Source organism: Cannabis sativa, chromosome 7 (assembly GCF_029168945.1).
Source record: "Cannabis sativa cultivar Pink pepper isolate KNU-18-1 chromosome 7, ASM2916894v1, whole genome shotgun sequence".
NCBI classification, from domain to species: Eukaryota; Viridiplantae; Streptophyta; class Magnoliopsida; order Rosales; family Cannabaceae; genus Cannabis; species Cannabis sativa.
Window position 1 is genome coordinate 14,345,586 of NC_083607.1, and position 19,980 is coordinate 14,365,565.

The following is a 19,980-nucleotide window of genomic DNA, read 5'->3' on the forward strand; positions in this document are numbered from 1 at the left end:
ACGTAACAACACGATCGGTCGAGCCGGTCATACTCATTCTTGGTCATACTCCGGCTGTCTGGACGTGTTACTATATCCTCCTGATCGGTCGAACCGGTCATACTCATTCTTGGTCATACTCCGGCTGTACCGACGGGATACGTCAATAGCACGGAACCACCAACCAAGTGTCGGCTGATCGGTCAAGCCGGTCATACTCGGCTCCTGGTCATACTCCGGCTGTCTGGACGTGACGGGGTTGGGTGGTTCGAAGCCTAAATACATATCTAATGTAATCTCGCCGGCTTCCTACATGCACGCTAAACATGTAATCTACATATGCATCTTGTTATACTAATCTTACACGGATTAGATTTCGGGTGTGCGGTCAACTTTGGGCCCGAAGGCGAACGGCGGATTGCGGCTCCTAAACCATAAAAATCACAACGCTATAAGTGACACGCTAAATCACTTCCCGGGGACTAAAACTTGAAACTAAAAGTTTCCCTATCGATAAAAAGCATGGCAATACCCCTAAAAACCCAAAAACGAGAAAAACTAGGGTTACGAAAAATCCCCAACCGTGACGGTTGCCCAACCGAATTCCGGTTACGGGAAAGTCGAACCCCCATCCGAATTGGGATGCTCAACCGGAATTCCGGTTCCTCGCAGGCAGCAACATCAAAAATTCATAACTTGCACAATTCAACCCCAAATCACTTGAAACCTTCCAGACCTGTTCTATACCTCCCCTAGAACAATTCTAAGGCCTCAAAACTACCCAGAAAACACAGAGGCAAAATTCACCATGTGAGCTCCAAGCTTTGAGTTAGAACTCAAACTTGGCTAAAGCTCACCCACAAGCCTCTAAGCTAGCTTAGAATCACCTAATCAAGCATAGAAACATAGCAGAAAACAAAACCTAGATCATGCAACAACTACAGCCACAATTTCTCAATTTTTTACTTTGAAAACTAAACTTTGCATAAGAAAATTCTAGCATGCTCAACCTAGGAATTACACACCACAATTAGCTTAATTAACCTCTAAAAATCATGCTTTTCAATCACATAAAACAACCACAGAAATCAGCAGCAACAACATCCAAAATTACATGCATTTACTCATCTTTCATCAAAAATTCCAAGAAAACATAGAAGGATAAGTTCAAGGATCTTACCTACAATTGGATTACACTTAGATGAGAAGAAAATCACAAGAATTGAAGAGAAAAATCTCTGCCCTAGCAGCCAAGACCAAGCCGAAATGGAGAGAAGGAAAAGAGAGCTTGAGTGTGTGATTTTTTTGGAAATTTCTTTAAAATATGACTAAGTGTAGAATTAAGGGGAAAAAGGAGTTTTTCACACATTTAACATATTATTTCAGCCAAGATAATAAAAATAAACATTTATTTTTCCCATTTAATAAATCACATAAGACAAAACACTAATGGGGCAAAAAGACCAATTTGCCCCTCCACCATAAAATCACATAAATCATACTAAAGGGGTATTTTTGGGACATTCTAAATTCCCGGCCATTCCCGACATTCCCAATGTCTAAAACCCGTCCCCAAAATACTAACATACTAAGTTATGATTTCTACTGAGCCAAACGCCGCGTTCCAAAATACCGGACACCGGAAATGCGAAATAAAAAAAAGCTACTGATAACATACTCATGCATATCTGAATTCCATAAATATCCATAATAAATTATTTAAATGGCTATAAATAATTTCATGATTAAACATAAACAACTGCTAATTTCCAAATTAACTAAGCGGGCTTTACAACTATCCCCCCCTTAAAAGGATTTCGTCCCCGAAATCTAACCTGAATAACTCTGGATAATGAGCTCTCATATCTGACTCTAGCTCCCAGGTGGCTTCTTCCACCTTACTGTTTCTCCAGAGAACCTTGACCAATGCTATGGTCTTATTCCGAAGGACTTTATCCTTTCTATCCAGGATCTGCACTGGCTGTTCCTCATATGACATGTCTGGCTGAAGCTGAAGACTCTCATAACTGAGTATATGAGAGGGGTCTGAAACGTATTTTCTCAACATTGTGACATGGAATACGTTGTGCACTGCTGATAAAGCTGGAGGCAATACTAACCGATATGCCACTTGACCTATCCTCTCGAAAATCTCGAAAGGTCCTGTAAACCTAGGGCATAACTTGCCTCTTTTCCCGAAACGTTTAATCCCCTTCATCGGAGATACTCGCAAAAACACATGGTCCCCTACTTGGAACTCAACATCTCTGCGTTTCGGATCTGCGTAACTTTTCTGTCTGCTCTGTGAGGCAAGCATTCTAGCTTTTATCTTTTCTATTGCCTCATTGGTCCGCTGAACTGACTCTGGACCTAAGTATTTCCTCTCCCCTGTCTCATCCCAGTGGATAGGGGATCTACACTTTCTACCGTACAACAGTTCATAGGGTGCCATCCCTATCGTACTCTGATAACTGTTGTTGTATGAAAATTCTATCAACGGTAGATACTTACTCTATGAGCCTTCAAAGTCCATAACACAGGCTCTCAGCATGTCCTCCAATATCTGAATTGTCCTTTCGGACTGACCATCTGTCTGAGGATGGAATGCTGTACTGAATTTCAGCTTTGTACCCATTGCCTGTTGCAAACTTTGCCAAAATTTGGAGGTGAACTTCGGATCCCTATCCGAAACTATAGACTTCGGTACCCCGTGAAGTCTTACTATTTCTCTGACATACCGTTCTGCCAATTGATCCACTGAAAACGTTGTTCTGACCGGCAGAAAATGAGCAGATTTCGTAAATCGGTCCACCACTACCCAGATGGAATCATACATACTCGTGGTCCTAGGTAACCCGACCACAAAATACATCGCAATATCCTCCCATTTCCATTCTGGTAGGGTTAGAGGTTGCAACAACCCTGCTGGTCTCTGATGTTCAGCCTTGATCTGCTGACAAGTGAGGCATCTCGATACGAATTCTACCAAATTCTTCTTCATACCGTTCCACCAGAAGTACGGTTCAAATCTTGGTACATCATGGTGGTGCCGGGATGCAGAGAATACGGGGTAGAATGAGCCTCCTCAAAGATCTCATTTCTAAGTTCCACACTGTTCGGAACACAACCCTGGCTTTATACAAAAGCACCCCACTAGCTGACACTGAAAAGTCTTTGGCTTGACCAGCCAATACCTCATCTCGGATCTTCATTAACTCCGGATCTGTCGTCTGAGCAACCTTTATTCTTTCTAACAGATCAGATTGCAGCGTTAAGTTGTGTAGCTGACCTACCACAAACTCAATGCTGGACCTAACCATATCCTCTGCTAGCTGAGGTGAGATCTGAACCATGCTAGCCACTTGCCCGGGACCCTTTCTGCTCAGGGCATCGGCCACTACATTGGCTTTCCCGGGATGGTAAAGGATCTCACAATCATAATCCTTTACTAGTTCCAACCAACGCCTTTGTCTCATGTTCAAATCTTCTGAGTAAAGAAATATTTGAGACTTTTATGGTCGGTGTAAATCTCATACTTCTCCCCGTAAAGGCAATGCCGCCGAATCTTCAGTGCAAAAACCACCGCGGCCAATTCTAAATCATGAGTCGGGTATCGCTGTTCATAATCCTTTAACTGACGGGAGGCATAAGCAATAACCCGATCGGCTTGCATCAATACACATCCCAAACCCTGTTTGGATGCGTCACAGTAGACTACGAACTTCTCCTTGTCCGAAGGCAAAGCTAGTACCGGAGCAGTAATCAACCTCTGTTTCAGCTCCTGAAAACTAGCTTCACATTTATCTGACCAGATAAACCGCTGATTCTTCTTTGTAAGCTCGGTTAGGGGCATTGAGATTTTGGAGAACCCCTCCACGAACCTACGGTAGTACCCTGCTAATCCCAAGAAGCTTCTGATCTCTGTCACTGTCTTCGGTCTCGGCCAATCCCTGACGGATTCGATCTTCCCGGGATCCACCTTGATCCCGTCCTTACCCACAATGTGTCCTAGGAAGGACACCTGAGACAACCAAAACTCACATTTCTTGAACTTGGCGTAGAGTCTATGTTCTCGAAGTCGTTGCAGTACCATCTGAAGATGTAACTCATGCTCCTCTTCTGACTGAGAGTACACGAGGATGTCGTCGATAAACACAATCACACAGATATCGAGGAAATCCTTGAATACTCTATTCATCAGGTCCATGAATGCTGCAGGAGCATTGGTTAGTCCAAATGACATAACCAGAAACTCGTAATGTCCATACCTAGTGCGGAAAGCCGTCTTTGGAATGTCCTCCTCTCGGATTCTCAACTGATGATAACCCGGACGGAGATCACTCTTAGAAAAGACCATCTTCCCCTGAAGCTGATTGAACAAGTCATTGATCCTAGGTAATGGATATTTATTCTTCACCGTCAGCTTGTTCAACTCTCTGTAGTCGATGCACATCCTCATAGATCCATCCTTCTTCTTGACGAACAAAACCGGGGCTCCCTAAGGTGACATACTGGGCCGAATGAACCCTATGTCAAGCAACCCTTAAAGCTGAATCTTTAATTCCTTAAGTTCAGCTGGAGCCATCCTATACGGGGCTTTAGAAACCGGATCCACCCCTGGTGCCAAGTCAATCACGAAGTCAATCTCCCGCTGAGGTGGTAACCCTGGAAGTTCTTCGGGAAAAACGTCCAAAAATTCCCGAACCACTCTGATGTCCTCTGGCCGAATGGTGTCTGGCCGAGTGGTGTCCACCACCACAGCCAGAAACCCTAAGCACCCACCGTGCAATAGTTCTCTCGCTGACTTAGCCGAGATCACCGGGATCCGAGATCCCTGAACCGAACCCACAATCATGAACGGTTCTTCACTTTCTGGTTGGAAGACTACCATCTTCCTCTTACAGTCAATGCTCGCCGAATATTTAGATAGGAAATCCATTCCTAAAATCATATCAAATTCGACTAAGCTCATCTCTTATCAGATCAGCGCTTAACTCTCTACCATCTATCCTGATCGGCATAGACCTAATCCACCTATTGGAGATAACCAATTCTCCGCCAGGTAACAGGGTTCCAAACCCTGATTCATATCTATCAAAGGGTCTACCCAATTTACTAGAGATTCTAGCAGCCACACAAAAACAACCTTGACCCAAGCACTCACCCGGAGGATGCCTCATACTAATGAGACACTCCATTAGGAATAACGGGTCTCAACACTAGCTTGACGACTGTCTTGATTCTGGTTCCCTCAGAACCCCTTGTTCTGCCTCGAGCCACCGGATGCAGTGGATGATTTCCTCCTCCAGTCCATGGCCGAACCACTACCTCCCCTGCTGAAACCTGACGCAGAAGGGGTAGGAGCCCCGCCACATTCCGAAGTCCTAACTGATTCCACATACATCTAGTTGCGCCCTCAGCTCGCCATGCTTTCTTCGCCATCTCAACTTAGATGGTATTATCGTCGGTAGTGATCATAAGGTCATACTTGATCTTCACTTTAAGTCCATCAAGATATTTTCTTTCTTACTGAAATCGGTTGGCGCAAATCCCGAGGCTAACCTCGCCAACCGGCTGAACTGAGTAATATACTTAGTGACGCTCATGTTCTCCCGCTGGGTCAGGTGGGCGAACTCTTTCCTCTTGGCGCTTCTGACCGCCTCGTTAAAACATTTAACACTGAAGAGTCCCTAAAACCTTTCCCAGGTCATAGTGATAACGTCATGGATCTAAAACACCATGTCCCACCAGACCAGAGCATCTTCTTAAAACTGAAAAGTGGTACTCACCACTCTACCGTTCCCGGTGACATCCATAAAGTTCAAGATCTTGGTGATCACCGTCAGCCACTGCTCGGCTTTCATCACGTCCTGACCTCCCAGGAAAACCGGAGGTGCCTGCTTCCGGAACCGCTCGTACTAAGGTTCCAATCTAATGGCCGCCACCACTATCTCGGCACGAGCGGCGAGGCAGGTGCCACTGGAACTACGGGCACTGGAACTGCAAGAGCACCCTGCTGTCTCAACCTCTGAATCTCGAGATCTTGCTCTTCTATCCGGGCTTGCATTTCCGCAAACCGTAACTTCCCAATTCTGGGCTTCCTGATTGACTTGGGCAGCCTGCGGCGAGTTAACATCACCCAACCGCGAACCCTGCCCCTGGGACCTCTACCTCGGTCCATAACACTTGAGGGGAACTGAGCTCCTCGACCTTGATCTGACCCGACTGAGATGCCCTAACTCCTAACATTTCGTCTGGCGTCCATCTAGTCTGAACCGCCTCGAAATCCCGAGTCGGCACTCAGGTCACGATCATCGAGAGCTTACTAATGCCGCTTAATTTGGAAATTAAAAACGAAACATGCGCCTATTCTACTATCAGGCTACTAACATGCTTCCTAACAGGCTTTTCTTTTTCATAACTGGATAAAATAAACTACTAAAGCAATAAAGGCTTACTGAACCGTGAACCAAGCTAACTGCTGATGATGATTGTACATGTCGTGACGATCTTCGGAAGACAACCTGGCGGCTCTGATACCAAATTGTAACACCCTAACTACCATAGGCGTATTACGTGAGTTTTAAACATACTGTGCAGCTCGTTGCTAATCAACGAGGTTTATGGAAAAACGTGATTAATTAAAATTTTGCTTTTTTAATTAAACTTATAAACAATATTACAAAAGACTCGGGATCCCGATTATAAAAATCATTTACAAAAATATTTAACTGATTAACTGTTACAAAAATAAAAGTCGTCTAACGACCAGTTACAAAAATCAGCCTCGCTGTCCCGATGATCGTACGCTCCAGGCCTAACCGCCCCGACATGTACAATCTCATAAGCTCGCTCACGGTCCATCAGCCAAAGCCTTGCTTTTACCTACACATAAACATAAACTGTGAGTCGACAGACTCAGCAAGAAAAGCATAATAATACTCATACATGATACTAACTGCCGTGTCCAACACGATACTGAGTCCCGCTACTGCCATGTCCAACATGGTACTGAGCCACTGAGTCCCGCTACTGCCATGTCCAACATGGTACTGAGCCACTACTGCCATGTCCAACATGGTGCGAGTTACGAACGTTCATAGGGACGGTACTATTGACACGTAACAACGATCGGTCGAGCCGGTCATACTCATTCTTGGTCATACTCCGGCTGTACCGACGTGTTACTATATCCTCCTGATCGGTCGAGCCGGTCATACTCATTCTTGGTCATACTCCGGCTGTCTGGACGGGATACGTCAATAGCACGGAACCACCAACCAAGTGTCGGCTGATCGGTCAAGCCGGTCATACTCGGCTCACTGGTCATACTCCGGCTGTACCGACGTGACGGGGTTGGGTGGTTCGAAGCCTAAATACATATCTAATGTAATCTAGCAGGCTTCCTACATGCACGCTAAACATGTTATCTACATATGCATCTTGTTATACTAATCTTACACCGGATTCCGATTTCGGGTGTGCGGTCAACCTGACTGGAACTGAAGCTGAACGGCGGATTACTGGCTCCTAAACCATAAAAATCACAACGCTATAAGTGACACGCTAAATCACTTCCCGGGGACTAAAACTTGAAACTAAAAGTTTCCCTATCGATAAAAAGCATGGCAATACCCCTAAAAACCCAAAAACGAGGAAAAACTAGGGTTCTGAAAAATCCCCAACCGGCAGACCGGTTGCCCAACCGGAATTCCGGTTCTGGGAAATTCTGAACCCCCATCCGATCGGATGCTCAACCGAATTCCGGTTCCTCGCGACGACAACATCAAAAATTCATAACTTGCACAATTCAACCCCAAATCACATGAAACCTTCCAGACCTGTTCTATACCTCCCCTAGAACAATTCTAAGGCCTCAAAACTACCCAGAAAACACAGAGGCAAAATTCACCATGTGAGCTCCAAGCTTTGAGTTAGAACTCAAACTTGGCTAAAGCTCACCCACAAGCCTCTAAGCTAGCTTAGAATCACCTAATCAAGCATAGAAACATAGCAGAAAACAAAACCTAGATCATGCAACAACTACAGCCACAATTTCTCAATTTTTTACTTTGAAAACTAAACTTTGCATAAGAAAATTCTAGCATGCTCAACCTAGGAATTACACACCACAATTAGCTTAATTAACCTCTAAAAATCATGCTTTTCAATCACATAAAACAACCACAGAAATCAGCAGTAACAACATCCAAAATTACATGCATTTACTCATCTTTCATCAAAAATTCCAAGAAAACATAGAAGGATAAGTTCAAGGATCTTACCTACAATTGGATTACACTTAGATGAGAAGAAAATCACAAGAATTGAAGAGAAAAATCTCTGCCCTAGCAGCCAAGACCAAGCCGAAATGGAGAGAAGGAAAAGAGAGCTTGAGTGTGTGATTTTTTTGGAAATTTCTTTAAAATATGACTAAGTGTAGAATTAAGGGGAAAAAGGAGTTTTTCACACATTTAACATATTATTTCAGCCAAGATAATAAAAATAAACATTTATTTTTCCCATTTAATAAATCACATAAGACAAAACACTAATGGGGCAAAAAGACCAATTTGCCCCTCCACCATAAAATCACATAAATCATACTAAAGGGGTATTTTTGGGACATTCTAAATTCCCGGCCATTCCCGACATTCCCAATGTCTAAAACCCGTCCCCAAAATACTAACATACTAAGTTATGATTTCTACTGAGCCAAACGCCGCGTTCCAAAATACCGGACACCGGAAATGCGAAATAAAAAAAAGCTACTGATAACATACTCATGCATATCTGAATTCCATAAATATCCATAATAAATTATTTAAATGGCTATAAATAATTTCATGATTAAACATAAACAACTGCTAATTTCTAAATTAACTAAGCGGGCTTTACAGTTGAATTCTATCCAGTTTCATCTCCAGACCTTTAATTTCCTCATCAGCTTTCCCAAACTGCGTTCTCTTCCACTAAAACAGAGCCACCCGAGTGGCACCTATCTTTTTGAAAACGCGTGCGGGAGCCCAAGAATGACCCACCGAAACCCAAGCATTGGCAACAACAAGGTTGCTTCTAGCATCCCTCGTCCAACTTTTCTCAAATTTGAAACACCTCTTAAATTTAGGTACAGTCCCTACCGTATCAAGACATAACGGTCTATGGTGAGAAGTACTCCTCTGGACAGAACAGAGAGTAGCTTTGGGGAAGAGGTGAAGCCAGGCACCATTCACTATGCCTTTATCAAGGGCCGACTTAACATGTCTCTCCCCCGACTGATGGTTATCCCAAGTCATCATGTCCCCTTTAATATGCATATTGATAAGGCCACGAGACTCCACCAGGTTAGAAATAAAAGGGATAAAGGGATCCCTACCCGACGACCCCTCCCGCTCAGAATGACTAAGGACAAAATTAGTATCACCAAAAATCAACCAAGTACCACCAAATCGGTCTCCTAAAGCCATGATCTCAGTCCAGAAATGTTTTTTTGCATGATTGTAGGGCGGTCCGTACACACACGATAGAAGCCAAGGGTGGGTAGGGGGATCCGAATACACAAGCCCTGAAATATGGTTACGAGAGCATGAGATACACTCAAAACAAAAGCCAGCCTTCCAAGCTAAAACGATACCCCCAGCAATACCAATAGGCGGCACAAAAATATGGAAATAAAAGTGAAGATCTTTTAGAATACGTACCAGTGGATTGGCATCCACCTTGAGCTCAGTCAAAAACACAAAATCAGGAGAGTGCACCCTGAGCAGGGACTTCAGCTCCTGAACTGTAGAGTTCTGCCCCAACCCTCTACAGTTCCAAGCAACACCTCTCATGGCGCCTGTGGAGGAGATTTGACATTCTCCTCCACAGGGGTAACCGAGTGAACAGATAAGCTGGAGCCAGATACTTCAATCACAAAATGCTTAGTGCGTTCGTACATTTCAGAAGTAGGTGCCACTCCAATGACACCACCCAAATTCTTGATCTCATATAGCACCAACTTCCAAAAAACTTTACGATCATAAAGCAACTCCTCAAGAGCTTTAAAGAAATGAGACAAAGTCCTCCGCTCTTCTTCATAATTTTTCTCTACCTCTTTTCCATTAGAATTGGCAAAAAGAATCTCCTTTCCTACCAAAGACCCTCCACTCCCAAGGGTGGGGCCAACCTTATCAAGAGACCCACCCAAAACCACCAAGAGATTAATGAGAAACGGGCACAAAGCACTATTCCCTTTCTCCAAAAAACCCGGCCCAAGCTCATCTCTCGGCCCACAACCACCCAAAGACACCACATTAAACGTCAAACAATGAAACAATTTCGGCCCTAGAGAAGCACACGACCCACTACCTATAAAGTACTCCAATCCCACACACCTACTAGGCCCACCACTCAAAACAAACACTTCACTAAAACCCTCCTTAACAACCGCACTAGGCCCACATATGACTTTCTCTACCCCCCTCGGCCCAACAACCAAAAGGCCCAACTCAACCAAACCAAAAATAGACCCAACATCAAAATAATTTCCATCAGGATAAAGAATACCATTGACCAACAGATTGGTCTTTTCCACCACCAGGGAAGCAGGCGCTAAAATGGGAAAAGTCTCAGTATCCTTTCCCTCCACATTCAAATTCAAGCCAACCCCATTACCATTTCCAGTAAACCTAGAACTCCGTCCAACAGACGCTCCCAAGGGCACCCAAAACTGATTCCTCCAACTTCTCGAAACTCGAGACGAGTAGGTCATCGGACGGACCTCCGCTCCACCTGGTACAAAAACGACCGACGACTCTCCACGAGCGACCAAACCCGGTTGAGTCCCATCAGACGAGAACACAATAAGGAACCAAGAAGCCGAAGGCAACCACGGACCAAACAAAGGGTGCTTCAAGCCATAAGCCGCCTCCACCAACATGTGCGCCACCACACAAAGACCAACTACCCCACCCACACCAAAAATATACACTTCGAATGACAAAGAGTTACAACCAACACCAAGCAATCACAAAGAATCCCACCCTCAGACAAGCACACCAAGCAGAAAGGGGAAAGAACAAAAGACTCAGGAAACAAAAGGAAGGAACCAAAACACACACACGGGGCAAGCCAAGAAAGAAAGACTAAAACAAAACTAGGGAGCAAGAAAACGGGATCAAAAAACACCAGGACAATGCAAAGGTCAGGAATAAACAAGACAGAGATTAGTAAAACTAAGCTCAGGGAAAGAGAGCAGTGAAAGACCGCTTCTCCAAGCTCCACCACCGCTTCTTCATGCTCGGTCTTTAACTCTCCTTCAACTAGATCAGCTGATCTTCTAGATCTATGCCAAAACGATCGACGGCATCCTCCTCTCTCACTCTAAAAATTAACTCTTAACTTTTAACCTTTCAAAAGTCACTTTTTTACTACACTGTTTTATCACTCTATTAAAGATGTTCTTAAAACCGTTACTCAATATTTTATACTCGCTGTAGTAAATAAAATATATTTCTAGGTCATATTTTAATGAATATACATACATATTTACTTAGAGTCTTATCAAAGTGTCTAACCATGTACACATTCTTGACCCGACCATGCTTACGATCATAACTTGAACCAAATATAATAGAAAATATTAAACCATAATTAACCATAAACTACACAAATAAAATAAGAAAACCTAAATATTCATTCTTCTTACTCTAATATATAAGCTTAAAATAGGAAAAATTATATAAAACACTTATTTTTATAAAATATTATTTTTAAGTTTAAAGTTTTTTTTTTTTTACAGTATTCTATAAAAACATAACAAAAAAATCATATGAATGTAATAAGAAAAAAAACATCAAAACAACAATAAAACACATAAAAATAATATACAAATAACAAAATAACAAGAGTACAACATAAAAATACACCAAAAAATTATATTCTATGTAAATAAAATCTAAAAAACTTTAAAAAATTGTTGAAAACTCTACACAAACCGTATTTTTGTAATTTTTTTGTTGTTTTTGTTAATTATTCCTTTAAAATAAACCTCCTTTATATCATTACTAGTTGAATATGTGTATTTTACATGTTGCATTTATTTATTATTTTATTAAATCATACTAAACACAATATTTACTTAATTAATGAAACCCTATAATTAGATTAACACATGTTGTATTTGTTAGCTTACCATGGGTTTAACCCATATTGTATTTGGTAGGAATTTCTAGCACAACACCCCCACTTGGCCAATTTTTGGCTGGCCAACTCCTTAGTGGTGCACCTCTGGCCGGCAAACATGGTGAACTTCCTCCCCAGAACATTCAGGAGCAAGTCATCCAAAGGCTGATCTTTAACCAGCTAGGTTTGGGAACAGGTGGAAACACCCAAGACAACAACTCAAGAACTGAATACAATCTCTTCAGACAGTTAGATCCACCCGACTCCAGCAATTGGTGTGATTTACCCCTGTCAATACACAGGTTGCATCGACCATTTAGGAGAGAACGGGCGGCTAGACATTGCCCAGCATAGGGCTGGCTGGCCATGGCCAGTTACCTTACTTAGGGCTAGTAAAATTCTAAGGGCAAACCTTGACCTCTTCGCATGGTCACATGGAGACATGGTCGGAATAGACCATTTCGTGATAATGCATGCACTAAATATTGATCCAAACTTTTGATTTATGCAACAGAATAGGAGGTTGTTAGACAAAGAACGCGCCCAAGCGCTAAGAGATGAAGTCGAAAGGCTGAGTGCCCATGAATTATAACTGAAGCATTTTATCCACTTTGAGTATCCAACCCCATGTTGGTACCCAAACCTAACAACTAGTGGAAGGTGTACATAGATTTCACCGACCTGAATAAAGCATATCCAAAGGATTGCTTTTCGCTTCCAAGGATTGACCAGCTGGTAGATGTTACAACAGGCCATGAGATCCTGAGCTTCATGGATGCTTATTAAGGTTACAAAAAAAGCAAGATGCACCTACCAGATCAAGAACACATAAGCTTCATGATGGATCTAGGCCTATGCTGCTACAAAATCATGCCTTTTGGACTAAAAAACACAGGGGCCACCTATCAGAGGCTTGTGAACAAAATGTTTAAAGATCTCATTGGCCGCAATATGGAGGTGTATGTGGATGACATACTAGTCGAGTCTAAAAAGGCTGGGGAAACGTGGAGGATCTAGATGAATGCTTCAAGATCCTTCGAGAGTATCACATGAAACTCAACCCCCTCAAATGCTCAGTCGGAGTAGGCTCAGGTGAATTGTTTGGCTTCATAGTCAATGCTAGGGGAATAAAAGCAAATCTGGACAAGGTCTAAGCCCTTTTGGACATGAAGTCGCCCACAACAATCAAAGAAGTATAAAGCCTAACGGGAACTATTGCTGCACTAAGCAGATTTATGTCTAAATCCACGAACAAATGTGTACCTTTCTTCAATATAATCAGAGGAAACAAAAAATTCAAGTGGATAGGAGAGTGTGAAAAAGCATTCCAAGAGCTGAAGAAATAATTGGCTCAACCTCCTATCATATCAAAATCTCTGGACAATGAAGAGTTAGGTGTGTACCTGGCTATCACAGAACATGATGTGAGTGCAGTCTTAATAAGAAAAGAAGATGGTATACAACATCCAGTATACTACATCAGCAAAAGACCGATCGACATTGAAAGTCGATATCCACTCATGGAGAAGCTGACATACAACTTATTCTTAGCATCAAGAAAGCTAAGGTCGTACTTCCAAGCTCACCCAATAAGGGTGTACACCGACCAGCGATTATGGTAGTTTTTTAAGAACCTGAAGCATCTGCCCGACTACTTAAGTGGGCCATTGAGCATGGTCAATTTGATATCACATATCAACTGTGAGTGGCCATAAAAGGCCAAGCCCTTGAAGACTTTGTGGTTGAATGTACAAGCATATCACCTAAAATCTCTCAAGATTCAGGAGAAAAGCAAGAGCCAGAGAAGAAGCAAGAGCAAGAGTAGCAGGAAGAACCTAAAAAATCAATATGGAAATTGCATGTTAATGGAAGCTGCACTGGCGAAATATTCGGTGCAGGCATTTCCCTCATTACGGGGACAACAGTTGGACATGGCAATCAAGTTTGGGTTCAAAGCCTCCAACAATGAATATGAAGCCCTAATCACTTGCCTCAGGCTGGCGCACAAAGTATGGGATAACCACCTGAACATATATAGTGACTCTTAGCTAGTCGTAAATCAAGTCCTAGGTAAATACACAGCTCGAGGTAAAAGAATGATAGCCTATTTGAGAAAGATCCAAGACTTACTAAATCGACTCGAAGGTTATACAATAAGACAGGTCCCTAGAAAATAGAATGCAATAGTAGATGCACTTGCCCATCTAGCAAGAAATACCATTGCCGACACCACATACTTGGTGGCAATACAGTTCTTGAAAGAACAAAGCATTACCATCCCTAAAGAAGTCGATATGTTGGACGACAATCCAACTTGGATGACACCTATTGCAGCTTACCTCTAAACTGGAGCCTTGCCCAAAAACAAAAACGAGGCAAAGAAGATGAGAAGAAAAACAGCTAGGTATCTAATCCTTTATGGAGTAATATACAAACGAGGCTTCTCAATGCCACTCCTAAGGTGTATCACTAAGATAGAAGCCAAGCATTTATTGATAGAAGTGCATGCAGGCTTCTACAACAATCATGCCAGGGGCAAAGCCTATCTAAAAAGATACTTTGACAAGGGTACTTTTGGCCAACCATGATCGAGGATTCGATGGACTATGTCAAAAATGTGAGAAGTTCCAAAGATCCTTAAATTTCCCAAGAGCTCCACCCAATGAGATCACAATGATGTAGTCTCTTTAGCCTTTTTCCATATGGGGAATAGACCTGATTGGTCAACTCCCAAAGGGAGAAGGAGGGGTGCAGTATGTCGTAGTCCTTGTAAACAAGTGGGCAGAAGCTGAACCCCTAGCGACAATAACTTCCAAGAGATTCCTCGACTTTATTGTTAAGAACATCATATGTCGATTTGGAATACCACAAAAGATTGTGTCAGACAATGGAAAACAGTTTAATAGTGACATGTTCACTGATTTCTACAACTAGAACAACATCATCAAAAGCTTCTCTGCCGTTGCTCATCCTCAAACGAATGGGTAGGTAGAAGCTGTGAATAAGAACCTGAAGGACACTTTAAAAAGGCGCGTTGAAGAGGCAAAAGGAAATTGGCTAGAATTGCTCCCAAAGGTCCTTTGTGTTGGAAATTATTTTACCAGGATCTTAGATCTACTCACAAGTATGTTGATTAACACCCTAAATATGAACTTCTAAAACGATTATAAATTAAACACATATAAAGTATGAGAAACCTTACATTGGGTGCAGTGGAATAATATGTCTCCTTCCGTTCAGATCTCTAACCCTTGTATCCTTTCTGTCGCAGAGTATTATCAAGATCTGAACCTGGATCTCTTTCTCTCCTTCCTTTAGTGTTGAATCTCCTTCTTGTTGAATGTCTTTCTTCACGATCTTCCTCACTATGATTGAGGTATCACTTGCTGTGTGTGGGCACTACTCTATTACTAAGAGGTTCGAAATTTACAAGAGAGAAGAAGAGAGTGAAGGTGGCGGCTAGGTTAGAGAGAGAAGGCTCAGGTTTTTCTCTGAAGGAAACAAGATGTGAAAGTTGTATTTTTCGTGAAGCCTTCACTATCTATTTATAGCATTCCACATAGGGTTAGGTTTGAATTATTTGGCATTAAAATAATAAAAATATCAGATGATAATCCGTATAAAAGTGGTCGGCCATGGCATTATGGATTTGGGCCTCACTTTTGCATTTTTGCAGTTTTATCATTTCTGCATCTCATTTTCTCAAAAACGCCAATTTTCAAATTCAACCATTTAAATGCCAATTCTAACTATTTAATAGCTATAAATAATTATTAAATAATATTGTCATTTATCATATTTATTAATTGAACTATACAAAGTATCTTAATTAACAAATATGCCCTAAAAACTCTTTCTTTACAATTTCGCCCTTACTTAGTGAAAAATTCACAAATAGACATAGTCTAATTTGAGAATTATAATTGATTAATCAAAACCAATTAAATGAGTCTTACAAGTAATATTGTCTCAACTAGTGGGGGGGACCATGGGTCTATATAACCGAGCTTCTAATAAGCAGATCAAGAATTTATAACCTAAATTCACTGACTGATTAATTCTTCGTTGAATCCACGCATAGAACTTTGAATTGCACTCTCAGTATATAGAACGCTCTATATGTTCCACCACATAGACACGTCATTAGTTATCCATTATTATAATCCTAATTTGATCAATGATCCTCTATATGAATGATCTACACTGTAAAGGGATTAGATTACCGTAACACCCTACAATGTATTTTATCCTTAAAACACGTAACCCCGTATAAATGATATTTCAGCTATGTGAAATGAGTACTCAACCATTTATTTTCGTTTGGTCAAGCTCGAAGGAAATCATCCTTTACTTTCTATTCGCCACATAGAAGCTATAGATTCCATATTTATGTTAGCGCTCCCACTTAATTGCACTATCGTGTTCCCAAAAAGTACGTATCACCCTGACCCAAAAGTAGGCTTAACTAACAAATCAAAGAACACGAATAACACTCTTGAGATTGAACCTAATCATATCAGGATTTAGATCATTTGATCTAGGATCAACTAGGCGATATTGACTTGAATAGATATTATGGTAAGATTAATAAATCTCTGTCAAAGTTCAATATCGGTCCCTTCCGATGCATACTCCATGCACCCAACTTGAGCTTTACTTTAACCAATGCTCTGGAAAGAACATAGCATTTCTCCAAATGCAAGTAAACTCTGTTGTAGATTATCATATCAGTGAAACCCTGTGTCTGATAAATCTAGGAATCTTTATTCACATAGTCATGTTTACTTTCCAATGTGTTGACAACACAATAAACAGGATCAAGTATGTAAAAAGGGTTTCAGATGAATTTATAAATCAAATAGACAAGCAATTGACAAGATGAACCAAAACATACACAAATGAATGAAAAATACTTTTGTTTCTTTATTGATGTTGAATAAAATAAATTACATTGAATGGAGTTTTATTTAGGGCATAAAACCCAACACTTTGGTCATACAGCACCATCGAGAAGATGGCCACTGGGCAAACTTCATTTGCTTTAGCTTATGGCTATGAAGCGATGTTACCCGTAGAGTTGGTACCACCATCTCATAGGAGGATAACCTATGACCAAGAGGTAAACAACACCTTGCTAGTGAAATCCCTTAGCAAAGTAGAAGAAAGAAGAGACCAAGCCAACCTTAAGCTACATGCTTACTAGCAAAAGGTTGCTAGGCGCTTCAACGAACAAGTTAAGGAAAGAAATTCTTCATAGGAGACCTAGTGCTCTAAAGAGTATTCCTGAACACCAAAGATCCCACAGTAGGAGTGTTCAAACCTAACTGGGAAGTGTTGGGATTTTATGCCCTAAATAAAACCAATTTCAATTTAATCTGATTTGTTATCAATAGTAGATTAGAAGTCATTGATGTTTACATGTAGTTTTCATGTTTATGGTTTAATGTGTACAAAACTTGTTAAATCCAGAACATATAGTTATTCACAATTACAGTGTTATCAACATAGTGGAATTTAATTGTGATTATATGCTTCAAAAGATAATGTCCCTTGATTCATCAGTGTATTAGATTTACACTGATGTGATAGTCAGCGATAAAACTTACTTACACCTTGGATAAGTGTTATGTTCTTTCCAGAACATTAGTAAAGTATGCTAGTATCGGATGTATGGAGTATACATTGGACTGGGACCGATATTGATCTTAGTAAAGATATTATAATCTTACCGTTGTATCTTTCTAAGTCAATATCATTGGTTGATCTTAGATCAAAAGATCTTAATCCTGACATGGTTAGGTTCGATCTCAAGAGTGTTATTTATGTTCTTTGATTTGTTAGTTAAAACCTACCTTTTGGTCCGGGTAAAACGTACATTTTGGGAACATGATAGTACAATTGAGTGGGAGCGCTAAACATAGATATGAAATTTATAACTTCTATCTGGACATAGAAGTGAAACGATGATTTTCTTTGAGCTTGGCTTAATAGAGATAAATGGAAGAGCTCTTATTTCAGTGAATATATTAGTTTACTAAAATATCATTTATAGGAAGCTAAGTGTTTTAAGGATAAAATACATTGAGGGGTGAAACGGTAAATTTGTCCCTACTCGGTGTAAATCATCTATAAAGGATCTTTGATTATTGGGATTAGAACGATGATTAAATATTTATAGCGTATCTATATCGTGGAGCATATAGAACGTTCTATATAACTGAGAGTGTAATTCCAAGTTCAATAGTGGTGCAATGAGGAATTAATAAGTTAGGGAATTTACTTTCTAAATCTTCTTATTGGAAGCTCGGTTATATAGGCCCATGGTCCCCATACTATTTGAGACAATACTGTTTTTAAGACTCAAGTAAATGATTTTAATTAATCAATTATAATTCTAAAATTAAACTATATCTTATTTATGAATTTTCACTAAGTTAGGGCTTAATTGTGTAGAAAAGAGATTCTAGGATTTATTTGTTAATTAAGAGACTTTATTAAGTCTAATTAATAAATATGTTAAATGACAATTTTATTTGATAATTAATTTTAATTATTAAATAAATAGTTTTGGCATTTAAGTGGTTGAATTGGAAAATATGACATTTTTGAGAAAAATAAGATAAATAGTTGAAAAATGGCAATATTGCAAGTGGTGGGCCCACATGCTATGGCTGACCACTTAAGCATGATTTTACCATTTATTTTATCAATTTTTTAATGCTAAATAATTTAAACCTAAACCTAGATGGATTCCTATAAATAGATAGTGATGGTCTCAAACTGAAAGATGATGTACTCAAGCCTTTTAATCAAAATTTGAGCCTTCTATCTCTCTCATATTCGAATCCTTCTCTCTCTCTCTCTCTCTCTCTCTCTCTCTCTCTCTCTCTCTCTCTCTCTCTCTCTCTCTCTCTCTCTCTCTCTCTCTTTCTCTTCAATTTTCAAACCCTATAGTGATAGAGTACGTGCCCACACATAGAAAGTTGGTACTCAATCATAGTGTGTAAGATTGTGAAGAATCCATTCAACTGAAGGAGAATCGAGCTCAGATCTTGGTGATACTCTGCTACAGAAAGGATACAAGGGTTAGAGATTTGAGCGGAAAGAGTCATTTAATTCCGCTGCAACTAATGTAAGGTTTCTTAAACTTTATATGTGTTTAAATTACATTGTTTTAGAAATTCATATTTAGGGTGTTAAATAACATACATGGTAGTAAATCTAGATCCTGGTAAATAATCCCCAATAGGAAGGCCCCTACCAAGTTATAGAGATAACAAGTAAGAGAACCTACAAGCTTGGCCGGTACAATAAGAGTATAGAGCTAGTTCTCCTACGAAGATATTGGAATGGGGAGCACCTCTAAAAGTACTATCAGTGACCACCTCTAAAAGTACTACCGATCTATCCAACATAGTCCCATACTGCTCGGCAATCCCATAGTATGAACTAGTACAGCTAATCTGAACGTGTAATTCTGGGTATCAACTATCGAACCTATGTGTTATGCGATCTATAAGAAAGGGATTCCAAGTGTAAAAATTGTATCGACTATCTCGGAAAGACACTAGGGTGTTACGTTCTGCCCTAAGCACTGTGGGTGACCACCCACATTGATTACCTCAGGATGCTCCTTCTTCTTGAGGGGCAGTTCTCTCGAGATAATGTACGCGAGCCACATAGTCCACGCTCTCTTCGTTAGTTGGAACTGGGACCTTTTGCCACGAAGAATACTTGGGTACTTTGTAGTCACAAGTAAATTCATCCAAGGCAAGAAGGCCAACACTCCTCAGATTAATCTCGTTGCATAAGAAGTCTACCGATCTCAGACCGAAC

General features: G+C 40.8%; 1 protein-coding gene across 1 annotated transcript; it reads right to left on the bottom strand.

Annotated features, from left to right (window-relative positions):
• Positions 1-8,951: 8,951 nt before the first annotated feature.
• LOC115696555 (uncharacterized) lies at positions 8,952-9,812 on the bottom strand. The gene has a single exon (XM_030623450.2). It carries the CDS (start codon positions 9,810-9,812, stop codon positions 8,952-8,954), a length of 861 nt encoding a protein of 286 aa, XP_030479310.2.
• Between the last annotated feature and the right edge of the window lie 10,168 nt (positions 9,813-19,980).

Excerpts from the sequence above, each read along its gene's own strand:
- LOC115696555 (XM_030623450.2), bottom strand. The coding sequence starts at position 9,812 with ATGAGAGGTGTTGCTTGGAACTGTAGAGGGTTGGGGCAGAACTCTACA.